General features: G+C 64.2%; 2 protein-coding genes across 9 annotated transcripts in view; one reads left to right on the top strand and one right to left on the bottom strand.

Moving 5' to 3' along the window:
- The first annotated feature begins 1,292 nt into the window (after nt 1-1,292).
- Nucleotides 1,293-7,968, top strand: C20H19orf25 (chromosome 20 C19orf25 homolog). Of its 3 annotated transcripts, none has more exons than XM_004059655.4 (3): nt 1,293-1,992; nt 2,250-2,381; nt 5,904-7,968. In XM_004059655.4, exons 1-3 carry the CDS (start codon nt 1,866-1,868, stop codon nt 6,128-6,130), a joined length of 486 nt encoding a protein of 161 aa, XP_004059703.3. In that variant the 5' UTR covers nt 1,293-1,865; the 3' UTR covers nt 6,131-7,968. The 3 variants fall into 3 exon arrangements, with proteins under 3 accessions (XP_004059703.3, XP_004059704.1, XP_055227067.1); XM_004059656.5 differs by having other exon boundaries at nt 1,961-2,041; nt 5,904-6,990; XM_055371092.2 differs by having other exon boundaries at nt 1,964-2,015; nt 5,904-6,990.
- The window catches only part of APC2 (APC regulator of WNT signaling pathway 2), a 27,079-nt gene continuing 18,890 nt past the window's right edge, over nt 7,925-16,113 (bottom strand). For all 6 annotated transcript variants that reach the window (XM_031006721.2, XM_055371071.1, XM_063701918.1 and 3 more), the window contains exon 15: nt 7,925-16,012. In XM_031006721.2, coding sequence (XP_030862581.1) covers nt 10,954-16,012 — 5,059 coding nt within the window. In that variant the 3' untranslated portion in view covers nt 7,925-10,953. The remainder of the gene's footprint in view (nt 16,013-16,113) is intronic.

The following is a 16,113-nucleotide window of genomic DNA, read 5'->3' as shown; positions in this document are numbered from 1 at the left end:
GTTTGTTTTGAGACAGGGTCTCCCTACGTTGACTAGGCTGGAGTACAGTGGTGCGATTGTAGCTCACTGCAGCCTTGAACCCTGGCCTCAAGCAATCTTCCCTCCTTGGCCTCCCAAAGTGCTGGGATTACAGGCGTGAGCCACTGTGCCTGGCCCTTTCCTCCCTCCCTCCCTTCCTTCCTTTTCTTTACTTCCTTCCTTCTTTCCTTCCTTTCTTCCTTCTCTTTCCTTCCTTTTCTTTCCTTCCTTTTTTAGTAGAGATGGGTTTCACCATGTTGGCCAGGATGGTCTCGATCTCCTGACCTCGTGATCTGCTCACCTCGGCCTCCCAAAGTGCTGGGATGACAGGCATGAGCCACCGTACCTGGCCCCTTCCTTCCTTTCTTCCTTTCCTTTTCTTTCCTTCTTTCTCTTTCCTTTTTCTTTCTTTCTCTTTCTTTTCTTTTTTTTCTTTCTCTCTTGCCTTCCTTTCTTTTCTCCCTTTTCTTCTTTCCTTTCTTCTCTTTCCTTCCTTTCTCTTTATTTCCTTTTTCTTTTCTTTTTTTCTTTCTCTCTCCTTCCTTCCGTTTTCTTCTCCTTCCTTCTTTCCTTTCTTTCTCTTTCTTTCCTTTTCCCTCCCTCTGTCCCTTCCTTCCTTCTCTCTCAACAATTTTTTTTTTTTTTTTGAGACAGAGTCTTGCTCTGTCGCCCAGGCTGGAGTGCAGTGGCACGATCTCGGCTCACTGCAAGCTCTGCCTCTCGGGTTCACGCCATTCTCCCGCCTCAGCCTCCCGAGTAGCTGGGACTACAGGCAACCGCCACCATGCCTGGTTAATTTTGTTTTTCTTTTTGTATTTTTAGTAGAGACAGGGTTTCACCGTGTTAGCCAGGATGGTCTTGATCCCCTGACCTCGTGATCCACCCACCTCGGCCTCCCAAAGGTCAGCCAACGCACCCAGCCTAATTTTTGTATTTTTAGTAGAGATGGGGTCTCACCATGTTGGCCAGGCTGGTCTCAAACTGGCCTCAAGTGATCTGCCCGCCTTGGCCTCCCAAAGTGCTGGGATTACAGGCATGAGCCACCGCGCCCAGGCTGAATTTACAGTTTAAACAGGCCAATTTGGCCCGGCTCGGTGGCTCACGCCTGTAATCCCAGCACTTTGGGAGGGTGAGGCTGGCGGATTGCCTGAGCTCAGGAGTTTGACACCAGCCTGGGCAACACAGTGAAGCCCCATCTCTACTAAAATACAAAAAAAAATTTGACGGACGTGGTGGCGGGCGCCTGTAGTCCCAGCTACTCGGGAGGCTGAGGCAGGAGAATTGCTTGAACTCAGGAGGCGGAGGTTGCAGTGAGCTGAGATCGCGCCACTGCACTCCGGCCTGAGCGACACAGTGAGACTCTGTCTCTAAAAAAACGAAACAAAACGAAATAAACAGGGGAACTTTATGGTATGTAAACTGCATCTCAGTAAAGTCCTTGAGAGAGGAAAAGGGCCCTCTGCTCTTTCTGCCTTCCCAGGCATCAGCGGAGAGGAAAAGGTGACCTCCAGCACCGTCCCCGAGGTGGGAGGACCCGTCTTGGCCGGAAGTGGAGGCGCCGCGACCGCCCCGCCCCCGCTGTGTTCCGGCCGCCGAGTGCTCATGCACCACCAGGCTCCCTTAGGTGGACAGCAATTTTGTGCTCCCGTCAGCCACGTGGGTGGCGTGTCCCCTAGTGCCGTGTTCCCCTTTTCAGAAAGACGAGCCTCGGATGCTTTTCTACCCAGCCAGTGGAGCCTGGACTCGAACTCACTCTCATCGTAGCGCATCCAGGTTCGGGTTCGCCTGAGAGGCTGAGATCCGAGTCTCAAGGGCACTATTCCTTTAAGACGGGGCGGAGCCCCGCGATGAGCGGCGGGCCGGCGGGAGAGGAGGCCGGAAGTGCGTATCACGTGTTCGGAGACGGGGCGGTGCTCCGACCGGAAGCGGAAGTGGCTGCATCGTCGACGTTGGGCTTTCGGGTCCCGCGCCCAGGTGGGAAGAGGCCGGCGACTGGGGTGACCGCGGGGAAACTGAGGCAGAGGTTGAGCCAGACCCTGAAGCCTTGGCCACCGTGTTTTTGGGCGGAGGGAGGGTCAGGGCCTGGGGCGAGCTCAGAGGGGCGGGACAGGGCGGGCTTCCCCGGGAGCGGGACCGCGACGGGTGCGTACGAGTTCGCTGGGCGGGAGGAGCAGCCTGGGCAAGGGCGGAGAGGTGGACGCCCCGGTCAGCGCCCCCTTCCCCGCCTTCAGAGATGGGCTCCAAGGCCAAGAAGCGCGTGCTGCTGCCCACCCGCCCAGCGCCCCCCACGGTGGAGCAGATCCTGGAGGATGTGCGGGGTGCGCCGGCAGAGGATCCGGTGTTCACCATCCTGGCCCCGGAAGGTAGGGGGAGCCCGGTCGCGGGGAAAAGCGGACCTGAGACCCCGGCAGCAAGGGGACGGGAGAGAAGCACATCCCTAACTCCTGACCCCACGCCCTGGGAACCCCAGTAACATGGGCACGGTCCGTATCCTCTCCGAGTCTCCCTCTACTCCTCCGTAGAGTGGGACCGATTTTCAGAGGGTTTTTCTGACAGGGGAGGAGGCCGGGCGCTGTGGTTCAGGCCTGTAAGTCCAGCACTTTCGGAGGATGAGGCGGGAGGATCGCTTGAGCCCAGGAGTTCGAGACCAGCCTGGCCAACATGGTGAAACCCCGTCTCTGCTAAAAATGAAAACAAAAACAAAAACAAAAGAGTTAGCTGGGCATAGTGGCAGGCGCCTGTAATCTCAGCTACTCGGGAGGCTGAGGCAGGAGAATCGCTTGAACCCGGGATGCAGAGTTTGCAGTGAGCCGAGATCGCACCACTGCACTCCAGCCCAGGTGACAGTGCGAGACTGTCTCAAAAAAAAAAAAAAAAAAAAAAAAATTACTGGGTGTGGTGGTGGACACTTGTAGCCCCAGCTTCTTGGAGGCTAAAGTGGGAGGATCCAGCCTGGGCAACACAGCCAGACTCTGTCTCAAAAATAAATAAGTGGCCGGTGCGGTGGCTCACGCCTATAATCCCAGCACTTTGGGAGGCCGAGGTGGGTGGATCACTTGAGGTCAGAGGTTCGACACCAGCCTGGCCAACGTGGTGGAACCTTGTCTCTACTAAAAATACAAAAATTAGCCGGGTGTGGTGGCATGGGCCTGTAATCCCAGCCACTCAGGAGACTGAGGCAGGAGAATCACTTGAACCTGGGAGTCGGAGGTTGCAGTGAGCTGAGATCACGCCACTGCACTCCAGCCTGGACCACAGTGAGACTCTGTTTCAATAATAATAATAATAATTAATAAATATAAATAAATAAAGTAAAACAGGGGTGGTAAGCTAGGGCCCGCCAAACCCTGCCCCTGGCTGTTTTTTTAAGGTCTGGGAGCTATGAATGGACTTCACATTTTTAAATGGGGGTGGGTGAAAAAGACCATTTCTGACACCTGAAAGAGGTATGAAATTCAGATTTCAGTGTTGGTAAGTAAAGATTTACGGCACACAGCCAAATGATTCACATACAGTTAGTGGCTGCTCTCACACCAGAAGGGCAGAGTTGAGTAGTGGGAGCAGAGACTCCAGCCTTTGGCAGGAAAGCTTGTCCACTCCTGATTTACGAGGTGGAAGCTAGTCAGAGACCGAAGGGTTCAGCAGTGCAGTTGGGTGAATTTTGTGTTGTGGATGAGGCTCATTCATTCATTCAACAAGCCTTTTCTTGGGCACTTCCTTTGTGCTGGGCTCTGCGCTTAGAGCACTGCTAATGGACAAGTGAACAAAAGAAACAAGAATGTCCGCCCCAGGCTGTTCTGGGGGTGGCGGGAAACATTAAATGAAGATGAATCGGCCAGGCGCGGTGGCTCACACCTATAATCCCAGCACTTTGGGTGGCTGAGGTGGGCGGATCATTTGAGGTCAGGAGTTCAAGGCCACCCTGGCCAACATGGTGAAACCCCGTCTCTACTGAAAATACAAAAAAATTAGCCGGGCATGGTGGCGCATGCCTGTAATCCCTGCTACTTGGGAGGCTGAGGCAGGAGAATTGCTTGAACCCAGGAGGCGGAGGTTGCAGTGAGCTGAGATCGTGCCACTGTACTCCAGCCTGGGTGACAGAGCAAGACTCCATCTCAAACAAAAAAAAAGAAAAAAGAAAATGAGTCATGTGGAATGATAGAAACTGCGAATTTCTAAGGGAACATTTTTAAACAGTAATATTAGAAAATTCTGGGGCCAGGTGCAGTGGCTCATGCCTGTAATCCCAGCACTTTGGGAGGCTGAGGCAGGAGGATGACTTGAGGCCCGGAGTTCAAGACCAGCCTTGGCAGCATAGCGAAACCTATATCTACCAAAAATACACGAACTAGCTGGGTGTGGTGGCATGCACCTGTGGTCTTAGCTACTCAGGAGGCTGAGGCAGGAGGGTTGCTTGCACCCAGCAGTTGGAGTCTCTAGCCTGAGTGACAGAGTGAGACCCTGTCTCTGAAAAAGAAAAAAAGAAAGAAAAATTGAGTTGCATTTTCCCTTTAGACGTATTTCAAGTGCCCAGGAGCCGCACATGGCTGGTGGCTGGTGTGGACCAGCATCGGTGGGAGGTGTGTGCATCATCTGGAAGGTTCTGTGGGCCGGTACTGGTCAAGGTGCATGAGTTGGTTTTATTCCCAGCATGCAGTTCTGTCACCTGAGGGTGCTGGGGCCGTGGTTTGAGCTTCATGGGCTCAGGTCCACGGCCGTTGAGTGTGGTGAAACTGAGGCACGCTGTGCGGGGGAGGGGGGGCACTCACAGAAGGTAGGGGGCCTCCTGTGCCTTCATCCAGGCACTGCCCGGCCTTTCCCACCCTGTTGCTAAAGCAGGTGGTGACAGGTGATTTGATCAGCCCAGACCCGTACGGCACGTGGAGCCTTCATCCGGGGGAGACCACACTGCCGAGGGGCAGGCCAGAGCTGAGGGGCCCCTGACGCTTCTCTGAGTGACCCTGAAGTCGGTGCTACTTCAGCCCTTCTGCACTGGGCTTGCACACCTGGGGGAGCAGGGAGCCATACGTAGTTTCCGCTGAATGTGGGAGTCACCAGGACATCAGTGCCCACCTCTCACCTTCGCCACCCCTGCCTCCCTAAGTGTGGGCTCCAGGAGGTTGCACGGCCCCTGGAGAGGTTTTCGGTGGCGGGCTTGTTGCGTCTCTGGCTTCCAGAGACAGCAGGAATGAGAGCCAGGCCGGCTCAGTGGAGTCCGTCCGGGTGGGTGCCACGGCTTTTGCAGGAATGGAAGCCCCGCCCCCAGGAGGGCCGCTGCTGGCGAGGCTTGAGCTCTTTCTGTGACCTGATCCCTCTGGTCACACGCTTTGCTAAGGCGGGTAGCCTAGAGCTGGAAGCCCTTCCTGCCACCCAGCCGCTGTGCCTCTCCTACCTGATGGACGAGGATGCCTCCATTATTTGATTTTGATTTTGATTTATTTATTTATTTATTTTTGAGACAGGGTCTCATTCTGTCACCCAGGCTGGAGTACCGTGGCACGATCATAGCTTATTGCGGCCTCGGCCTCCCAGTCTCAAGCGATCCTCCCGCCTCTGCCTCCAGAGAAGTAGGGACCACAGATGCGTGCTACCACGCCCAGCTGATTTTTGTATTTGTATTTTTTGGTAGAGATGGGGGTGTCACTATGTTGTCCAGGCTGGTCTCTAACTCTTGGGCTCAAGTGTTCCTCCCGCCTCGGCCTCCCAAAGTGCTGGATTACAGGCGTGAGCCACCACACCTGGCCGCATCCGTCATGTTAAGAAGACCCCGGCCGGCAGGCTCACTCGGGGACTGCAGGGAACCCTGCCCTTTGGGGGCAGTAGTGAGGGGTGCCCAGGAGGATGGGGTGGTCAGCAGGCAGTGATGCTGCTGTGTCCTATCTCAGACCCCCCAGTTCCCTTCAGGATGATGGAGGATGCAGAGGCCCCGGGAGAGCAGCTCTACCAGCAAAGCCGGGCCTACTTGACTGCCAACCAGCGGCTGCAGCAGGCGGGCGACGCGCTGAGGCAGAGGTGTGAGCTCCTGCAGCGAGCTGGCGAGGACCTGGAGCGGGAGGTGGCCCAGATGAAGCAGGCAGCATTACCGGCGGCCGAGGCTGCCTCCTCAGGCTGACCTCTCGGGGCCTGCAGGCCTGGGCGGCGCACGAGGTGGCCTGCACCCAGGCTTTCCCTGGGGGTCCGTCGGCCCCAGACTGGCATTCACGGGGTCCCAGCCCACGTGGGTGTCGACACAGGCGCCCCTCCTGATGCTGGGGCTGCGGTTTATCCATCGTCTCATTCATGCTGAGTTGGTGGGACCCACCCAGCTGGCTCCGTCCTGCGTGACCTGAGGGCCCACTGGGGTTCTGGAAGAGGATAGGGACATTACTGCTGTACTGTGATTCTGTCCTCGGCTCACAGTGGCTGTGCTCTGCAGTGGGGCCCCTGGGAGCAGGCGCCACCTCCTTCCTCCCCCGGGGCAGGCACTCGCCTGTCCACTTCTGAGTCCAGGTGTCGGGATCGAGGTGTTAACTGTGATTCCATCCAGCGAGTGCCCACCCAATGTCAGAGCAGCCCGAGGGCCAGCCTGAGCCCCTGACCCCACTTCCTTCTGGGCCCCGGGCTCCTCCCACAAGCCATGTTGATCTTCATAACGACCCTGGGTCGCTGGGGTCACCCAAGAGAAGCAGCCCTGAGACCCAGCCAGGCTGGGCCCAGCTCCACGGCACGGGTGTCTCCCAGCCACCGCCCTTGCTGGAGGACCGCTGTGAGTCACTGGCCAGGAGCCCAGGGTGTCCCGGGTCTCATAGCCACCCTGCCGGCTGCAGCCCATCCTGGGCCTGCTTCCCTGCGGGTTCTGGCCCTGGGGGAAGGGGCGTTAGTGCGGTGGAGGGTCTTGCCAAAGGCTTTTCATCCTAAATAGCAACTTGAGTGGAAACCTGGGCAAGGCGGCCCAGAGGCTGGGCCCTGCACATAAACACTTTCGTGTGTGTCTGGCCGTCTGAATGGTGCCTCTGTGAGCGGCTCTGTCCCGGGGCCCCGGAAGCTGGGGAGGGGTGGGTACCGGCGACCCCGGGAACCCTGCTCAGTCCTGCCGGGCACTGCATGCAGGGACCGTCCGCCTGACCCAGAGACCTGGGGCTGCCTCGCCCTCTCTCCAGACCCACAGCCAGCTTTGTTTCTTGAATGTGGAAGATGTTTCTTATTCCCTGAAGAAAGGGGGCCTGCCACACACAGCCTGGGAGGCGCCTCATCCAGAAACTGGGACTTGGCTAGCCCGGCCTGGGCCCTAAGGACTTCTCACTGGTCATGCTTCTGAAGCTGCTCACCTGGCCGAGGGAGGTCCCGGCAGTGTCCCAGGGTGGAAGGTGGGGAGGGGGCCGGCTCCTGCCATCCCTTTTCGCCCTGCACTTCTGTGCTGCTTGCAGTCATAGCTTTCCTTGTCCCCCCAGCTGGGCCAGGGCTGTGCTCCCTGAAGTGGCTTTGACGTGGGGCCGTCCCAGCTCCCGCAGCCCCTGTCCACCATTGACTCTCCCCGGTAGTGGGTGCTGTGGCTGCCCCATTCCAGCTGTTGTGGCCACTAGGCCACAGCTCCTAGTGGCTCATGGGTGCCTCCTGCCCCACACTGGGGCCTGCCATAATAACTGACCCAGGTACCAATGCCCAGGTTGGACCCCCTGTCTGGGGTGCTGTGCACCCCCTGGAGCCTGCCCTCCCTTGGGACCAGGGGGAGACTCCTGGCCTCACCCAGTGCCTCCCCTGCCCATCTGGGTGGGGTGCCTATAAACCCTGTGCCCCCAGTTTCTGCTTTCTGGCTCTACTTCCAGGGATCTAACCTGGGGGGTCTCAGCAATTCTGCGGCAGCACGTAGACAGCGATGAACCTACCCGCCCACAGCCCATTTTGAGGAACGGGGGTGATGGCGGCAGGCAATGCAACAGCTCAGTTTATTAAATGTGCGCGAGTCGGACAGCTGACGGTGTCGTCCTTATGCCGGACAGATGGCTTTACATTTAGGGAAGGACAGGCTGTCACTATTTACCACTATTTACACGTCCGTTTAACACTGCAGAGACCCGGTACAGAAACGGGTGGCGGCTAGGGGAATCAGACAGACCAGGCGCGCGCAGTCAGGGCTGGACCGGGGCAACAGATAGGGCGGGGTGAGGTAATGCTGTCGGAGCTCGGGAGGACCATGCTGGTGGGCACGGCGCCCCGAGTTCAGCACCCACGTGTGGTCATGTTGGGGGCCAGTGGCGGTCACTGTCCATCAGCCTCAGGACACCTCCACCCTCCCTGCGTCCTCAGACCCTCAGTTCCTTAGGACTGGCCCTGGAGCATTGCGGGGCAGACAGGGACCCCTTGTCGCCCTGGTGCAGAGAGGCCAGGTGGCCAGGCAGGGGCCGCGGTGGGAGGGAGGCCTTGCAGTGGGCATACCTTGAGTTGATTGTCCAGAGACCACGGACTGCCTGTCCCCTTCTGGAGACAGCTGGACTGGGCGGTGAGGTGTGGCTGTGGCCCCCACGGCAGGGGATGGAGAAGGCGAAAGTGAGCTCAGGACTCGGGGTGGGGGTGGGAGGTGGGGCTGGCAGCCATGTTGCGCACCCTGCTGCTGGGCAAGGTGGCACGGGCAGGAGCCGGCCAGACCCAGGTTCTGTGAGCAGTACCAGGCGTCTCCCCATCATCGCTGCCACCACGCTCCCCCAAGAGGTAGCTCTGGGAGTTCCCCACGGCCCACATGGGGAAACAGAGGCAGGGAGCTGGGAGGGCGCCGCCCAGAGACTTACATGTGTGGAAGGCAATGCCGCACCTCCTTCCTGCATAACCCTGGCCCTGTCACCAGCGACCTGGTGGCTGGCTTCGCCGTTTCCCTACCCTTTGGCGATCAGGGGCGCAGCGGGCCGGGGCGAGTGTGAGGGTGAGCACGTGTTTGGCATCCTCAAGTCCAAAAGCTCAGAAGAGACCACCAGGTTCCCCCTCGGGCCATGGATGGGGACAGCAAGTGTGAGACCCCCGCTGTGTCCTGAAAGGGGGCTCCTGGCAGGCAGGAGGTCGCCCCACTCAGCCTGCATTTTCCCCGCTCTCTGCTCAGCCATCCATGACCCCCTCTTCCCCCAAAACAACCTGACAGCCTTGCCTGGCTGCGAGGTCCTAGGAGGGAGCGTTGGGCACCTCCAGCACCTGCTGGGTGGCGCACCTCCATGACTTACGGACGTCCTGTCTGGAGCTCCTCGTCCTTCAGGGTGTGAGCCCGGAGCATGGGGTGCAGCGCGACATGCATTCAGAGAAGCAGCAGTGTTAATTGGGGGTGGGGGCTGGGGTCAGCTTTGCTCACAGCGGCCCTGAGTTGAGGACAGCTCCTTCTGCCAGAAAGGCTGGCCTTGCCCATGCTGGGGATGGGATGGGACGGGAGGGATGGTGTCATCCGTGGTGGGGCTGGGGTTTCCTTCTGAGCTCCATCCACCCAACCCTCAAACCCTGCTTCGTTCCTCCTGGAGAAGGCACGTGGGGCACTGAGCGTGTGCCTTCAGCCTGGTCAGATCCGTGGGTGAAGGCAGCGCCTGCTGGAGCTTTTCTGCAGAAAAGAGGTCGTCGGCTCCCTCTGCAGGACGAGGCGTTGCCCCAGTCACGGAGACCCGGCCCCTGCGAGTCCCACCCCACGCAGGAGGCCCAGCTCCCAGCCTCCCCCGCCAGGGGATGAGGCAGCCGAGCCCCTCAGGCCCTTCTATTAGCTTTCACGTCATCTGGCACCAAATACTCTCCAGCCCTGCGTTCACCTGCCGGAAGGCCCCCGGACCTCCCGCCTTGTCCCAGAGCCTCGGGTGGAGGGCAAGGCTGGGTCCCCGCCCCAGCTGTGCTGTTTCTGGAGTTCTAGGGCCTAGCGCTTTATGCATCATGAACCAGAAGGGAATTGAAAAGGGACAAGATGAGCAGCGGTGCAGTCCTGGGCACTGACCACGCCCACATGTGATGGTCTCCGTAACGTGCAGGCTCCGCTGGGGAGAGGCCAGCGCGGGCTCCAGGTCCCAGGGCCTCGGGCTCACTGCCGGGACTCCCCTCAGTCTCCTTTCCATTGGCCTCGCCCGCCGCGGCTGGGCCGGGCCGATACTGACTCCAGCGACCCTTGGGGTCGCCCCAGCTGGTAGCCAGCATCTCCTCTGGGATGGGGTCCAAATGTCAGCCAGCCCGGCGTCTGCACCAGGGTCCCATCGTACGCAGCCCGCTGCCTTCCAGTCTTCCGCCAAGGGGTGCGACAGGCAGGGGGATCCGTTGGCCTCTGCCCCTCCCACCCCCACCCTTTTGGGCTCCGCCGGAGCGCTTGGGCTCCGGGTTCCCTGAACACCGTCTGGGCGGGGTTTCCTGCCGGGGCTCGGCCACACCCCCACCCGCATTCCCACAGCTGGGGCTGAGAATGAAAACAATCCCTGCAAAGCCCTCATTAGCGAATTACCAGCGGCTGCAGTGATTACAGGCTTCGCCCCTGCGCGCCGCGAAGGCCCCCAGCTGGCAGGCCCGCTGCGGCGCCGCCCTCCCCCAGCCTCGCCCCACCTGCGGCGGGCGCCGTCACTTCCCCAGCGCTGCCCCTGCGAAGCAGCGGACCCAGACCCGGACCCGGTGGCTACCGCCTCCCTCGCCCGGGGTCAAGCAACGGCTTCCGACAGGGGAAGGGCCGCGCGCTCAGGGCTGGGCCAGGGCGCCCTTGCCAGCGCTCCACGGTCGAGACTTGAGGCCTAGCGGCCGCCCCGTTTCCTCCTGGACCTCCGCGGCACAGAGGCAAGGTCTTCCGGTGAGGCGCGAGGTCGCCGTGCGCTGGGCGGGGGTTCTGAGAGTGGTGGGGCTCGGGTGGGCAGAGGCCCTGGGGCGACCTATGGGGGACGTCTACAGCGCAGGCCCATGGGGCAGCCAGACCGCGCCGCAGGGCCGGGAGAGAACGTTCCAGAAGGCCGGCCTAGGCCACTATTCCAGGAGGGTGGCGGAGGCAGTGGCCGGGGCTTTCTCCGCGGCCGAGTCGGTGGTGGCTGCGACCACCATGGGGCTGGGCACATAGTTGAAGGGGGGTACTCGGGCCGAGCGGCTGGGGGAGCCGTGCCGGCTGGCGGGGAAGCCCCCCACGGCGACCCCCAGGCCCTCGTGCACGAAGGGTGCGGAGATGGGAGCCTTGGCGAGGCTGGGACCGTCCACGTCGCTGCCGAGGAGGGAGAGCTGGCCGCCGGCGGGGGCCCCGGGGGGCTCCCTGGTCTCCAGGCTCGGGGACGTGCTGGAGTTGGTCTTGGTGGCGGCGACCTCCTCGGTCTGGACCACGGCGTCGCTGGTCTTGCGCGGCGGGGGCCCGGCCGGGGCGTCCTCGGGCGTGGAGCCCCGCAGTGGCAGGGCCGTGGCGGGCAGCGTGCTGCGCAGGATGTGGGGCACGTCCTCATCTCGGATGCGCCGCCACGTCGTGCCCGGCGCGGCCACCCTGGGGAGCGGCCGGGGCTCCCCGTCGCTGCTGCGGCGCGCGGCGTCGGCTGGGGCAGGGGCCGCGGGGACGGCGCCGTCGGGCCTGCGGGCCACGCTGATGTGGGGCAGCGACGCGTAGCGCTTGACAGTCTCCGGCCGGGTGGCGGGCGCGCGCACAGGCAGGCGGGACGGGCTCTCGGAGCTGGTGCGCCGGGCAGGGCGCTCGCCAGGGCCGGGTCGGGCCGCGGGGGTCCGCTGCCGGGCCGGGGCCGGGGCCTGCCGGGGTGCCGCTCGGAGCTCTTCGCAGCGCGAGGAGCAGAGGAAGACGGCGGGCAGCGCGGGCCGGCCGCGGCGGGGCGAGGCGCCCTGGGGGGCAGAGGCAGCGGACTCGGCCGAGGACAGCTCGGAGCGGCGGCGCCGCAAGCCCGGCGACTCCTTGATGAAGGTCAGCTGTCGCCGGAAGCCCGAGCGGTCGGAGGACTCGCTGCCGCTGGAGAGGGCTGAGGCCACACGCACCAGGCCCAGGCGGCCCCCACGCGCCCCCGGGCCCACCTCGGTCCCCGCCCGGCCCCTGGGGCCCGGCTCCGGGACTGCCCGAGCCAGCGGTGGCGGCCCACGCCGGGCCGGCCTCTGCATGAACGGGATCCGCACGGGCGATCTCTGCGTCTTGTGCTGCTTCGCCAGAAGGGTGCGCGCCGGCGTCTTGGGCACCGGGGAGGCTCCGGGGCCGGGCAGGGCCCCAGCAGCCTGGGTGACCGGGGGGCGCTTTCTGGGCAGGGGCTGGGAGGCGGGCGAGGTCTGGGAGGAGCTGGAGGAGGGGGTCTTGGCGAGGCGGGCGGGCGGTGTGGCGCTTCTGGGGGGCTGGCTCAGCGTCGCCAGCTCCGAGGTCTTGCCAGGCCGGTGTAGGCTCCGCGACCGCTGCTGCCCGGGGCTCGGGACTTTGGCTGGAGCTGCGGGCTGTGCCAGGCAAGGGGGCGCCACCTTCCGCGGTGTGGCGCGGGGGCCGGGGGTCCCTTTGGGCTGGGCACGGGGTGCCGGGCTGGGGACGTAGATCACTGTTCGTCCCCGGAGCACAGCTGGCACCCCGGGCGTGGTCTTCTGTGTGCCACGTGGCTTCTCGGGGCCTGCAGGGGAACGGGGGCTCCCGCTGGTCTTGACTGAGGCTGCGCCCCTTTTCTCTGGCCGCCGGGCACTGCCCATTTCTCCCTCCGCCTGTCGTCCCTTCCTGTGCTTGGGGGGCTGTAGGGTGGACCCCACCGACAGCCCGGATACGAAGGACAGGATGGAGTCGGACTCGGACGAGGCCTCCCGCGTGGCAGCTGCTGCCTGGTGCAGCCACGTGACAATTGAATTGGCGCCCTCCTGGATGGCGCGCCACTCCACGCTATCCAGGTCGGAGGCCCGGTCCGAGCCCGCTGCCTCCTCGCCGCGTTCCCGGGACCCCTCTGCGGGCCGCTCATCCAAACGGGTGGCTCGGGGCTTGCGGCGCCGCAGGCCAGACACGGGGGGCCGGCGCCTGGGCAGGGCCGAGCTGATGCACCGCTGCAGAAGCTCCTCCGCGGCCCGCGGGCTGGGCGAGCTGTCGCGTCCGCCTCCTGGGCCCGGGTGCTTGGTGACCGCGGGCTCCCGGCCTCGTGGATGGACGGCCGGCGGCTCCGAGGGCTCGGGCTCGCTGAGGGAGCTGGCGGAGGAGCTCAGGGAGTAGCAGGGCGGGGTCTCGTCAGCAATGAGGCTGGGCTGGGTCCGGGCGGGCGGCGGGGCGGCTGGTACAGCCTTGGACGGGGCAGGGGCCTCCTTCCGGCCCTGCGGACGCTCCCGCGTAAAAGCGCGAGGGATGGCCGATGTGCGCCGGTGGGTGGGCGTGGGCGCGGCCGCCGGGGGCTCCTCGTCCGAGTCGTTGCCATAGAAGCAGTACACGGCCTCCTCAGTGGGCGTCGTGAGACACAGCGACTGAAGCGCCCCGTCCCCGCGGGTCCGGCCGGGCTTGGAGCCGTCCTTGTCTGCGGGGGCGCTCGCGGGGCGGCCCAGGGGCAGCTCCAGCCCTGCTCGGTTCTTGCCCGCGCCCCGAGACTGCTCCGCGCTGCGGCCGGCGCCTCCCGCTTTGTGCCGGTGCCCCACGGCCTGCCTGGCAGAGGTGGGGCGGCCGGTGGGTCTTTGCTTGCCCGCTGGTCCCCCGGGCTGGTCCCTGGGGGGTCCCTGCAGCGTCTCGTCGCTGAGCGAGGCAGCGCTAGAGAAGTTGACCGGCGTGCCCTCCGCGGAGTCAGTGCAGGAGTCGTCCTCCTGGGCCGGGGCCGGGGCGGGCACCAACATGTAGACGGGCACGGGGAGTGCGCGGCGACCTGGCACCAGCGCGGAGGCCACCTTGCGCAGCCGGGCAGGCACGGCGGCTCCCAGGCACTCCCGCAGCAGTTCCAGCTCCTGGTCCGCGGCGCCGCGAGGGCGAGAACCCGTGGGCGCCGGCCCTTCCTCCCGCCGCCGGTGCCCTGCAAAGTGGAGGCCGGCGCCCCCGGCGCCCCCGCCGCGCTCCGGGCAGGCCGAGGGCAGCAGCCGCAGCTCCACGTCCTGCTGCACGTAGTGCTCGTGCAAGGCCAGCGCGCTGAGGCTGGAGGCGCATGAGAAGTTCTCGTCTGGCTTCTCCACGGTAAAGCGCACGCTGCCTGCGTCCAGCTCAGATGGCAGCCGGCAGCGCTCCCGGCAGTCGGCGATGTCCAGGAAGCGCTTCACGTAGCTCTCCCACTGCAGGCTGAACTGGGTGGCCTCGGGGGGACCCTGTGGCGCGGGCGCCAGCGGTGGCGTCTTGCTCCGGCTGGGAGGCATGGTCTGTCCGGGGCTGTCGGGCAGCTCGCTAGGGCTGATGGTGCCGCTGCCCTGCCCGCTGCAAGGGTCACTGGGGATGGAGCTGGCGATGGACGGGCTCTCGAAGCTGCCCAGTGAGCTCACAGAGCTGCAGCGGCTCAGCACAAGCGGTGTCTCCTGCACGTAGTTCTCCGACGAGCTGGACGGCGTGGCGTCTTCCACCCCCAGGCCCCGGCCTCGGTTACGCCGGGGAGCCGGAATGGCTACGGGCAGCGAGGTGGCCCCGGGCGCCCGCCACGCGCTGTCCAGCTCAGCCTCGCTGGGGCCGGCCTCCTCCAGCCCCTCCAGGGAGGAATCACTGTCATCCAGGTCACCGCCCTCGCTGGGGCCTGGGCGGCCGGCCGAGGACAGCGAGGAAAGGGAGCTGCATCGGGACAGCGAGAGCGGCCCCTCTTGCGCCGCCAGTTTCTGCAGTGCCTTGCTGGCCACAGACAGCGGGGCGGCCGCCAGCTTCTCGGGAACCTTGCTCAGGTGGTCTGCCGGCAGCCAGGCCTGCTTCCGGGCCCCTGGAGAGGTTCCAGGCCCCGCGAGGGGCTCTGCACCCGCCCTTGAGGCACCCTCAAGCAGTGGCACGTGCTGATAGGTAGGCGACAGCTTGATGGTGCGCACGCGGGCGTCGGCGGATGTGGCATCGCGGGCGGGGGGCTCGGCCTGGCCGCCGGGCAGGTCAAGGTCAAGCCGGCTGGGCCGGGGCTGCCCACACCTGGGGTCCTCGCGGCGCGAAGCCAGTGCGGCCAGCGGGCAGGGCAGCATATGTTCGCGTGGGCAGTACCCGTCGCTGGCACTGCCGCTGTTGAGGCTGTCGTTGGAGAGGCTGGCGTGGGCCGCCTTGAGCCTCAGCAGCGGGTGCGCCCGGCTTCCTGCCTCTCGCCGCCCGCCCTCCGGGCCGCGGCATGGCGAGCAGGACTGGGCGCGGCCCTCCCGTGGCGCCTCCTGCCCCGGGTCTCCAGAGCTGAGGCTGAAGCTATCGTCGGACGAGGTGTGCAGGGCGGAGATGTCCTCCACCAGCTGGTCGATGCGCGCCACTGCAAGCGCCAGCTTGGCCTTGGCCTTGGCCGCCACGGCTGCCTCCCCACTGGTGACCTTCTCTGCCTCCTTGCCTTCTCGGCGGGTGGGCGGGGTGCGAGCCAGCGCCTGCCCCTGCAGGAAGGGGCTGCCCAGGAAGAGGGACAGCGCGGCAGGGCTGGCTGGCTCCCCGGTGGCCGCGGCCGCAGCCAGGGATGACGGTGCATCGTCGTCGTCAAAGCAGCCCGAATCGGAAGCATAGTCTTGGGCCAGGCCGTCCAGGTGTCGCAGGGGCGGCAGCGGCTTCTTAGTGGCGGCCTCGGCTGCCGGCGGGCCCTGCTTCTCCAGGTGCTCCAGCGCCTGCGCGAGGTGCCGTGCGTCCAGCTCGGCCTCCAGCGCCCGCTGCTTGCGCACGTACAGGCTGGGCACGCAGCTGCCTGGGGACACGGCGGTGGCGGCCGCCTGGTGCTTGGCGGGCCGATGGGCCAGCAGGTTGCGCAGGGCGGCGGCGCTGCCCATGGCGATCATCTTGTGCTTGGAGTGCACCAGATTACGCAGCATGCCCACGGCGCCCAGGTCCCACAGCAGCTCCTGGTCACGGGCGCTGCGGGCCGACAGGTTCCAGAGCGTGCCGCACGCGTTGCTCACGATGGTCAGGCTGTGCGAAGTCAGATGCTGCAGCAGCGTCTGCAGACAGTTGTGATCCCGGAGCACCTGCCTGTAGGCACAGGGCGGGTTAGTCTGGGCCACCCCCCACCCTCCCCTGCCCACCGAAGGATGGGGGGGCCAGATGTGGCAGGTAAAAGTAAACGCATCTGG

The sequence above is a fragment of the Gorilla gorilla genome, chromosome 20 (genome assembly GCF_029281585.2).
Source record: "Gorilla gorilla gorilla isolate KB3781 chromosome 20, NHGRI_mGorGor1-v2.1_pri, whole genome shotgun sequence".
NCBI lineage: Eukaryota > Metazoa > Chordata > Mammalia > Primates > Hominidae > Gorilla > Gorilla gorilla.
This window is presented reverse-complemented; position numbering and strand designations above follow the sequence as displayed.

Coding starts and splice junctions, on each gene's coding strand:
- C20H19orf25 (XM_004059655.4), top strand. CDS start 1,866: ATGAGCGGCGGGCCGGCGGGAGAGGAGGCCGGAAGTGCGTATCACGTG. Junction 1,993..2,249: donor CTTTCGGGTCCCGCGCCCAG/GTGGGAAGAGGC, acceptor CCCCGCCTTCAG/AGATGGGCTCCAAGGCCAAG. Junction 2,382..5,903: donor CACCATCCTGGCCCCGGAAG/GTAGGGGGAGCC, acceptor GTCCTATCTCAG/ACCCCCCAGTTCCCTTCAGG.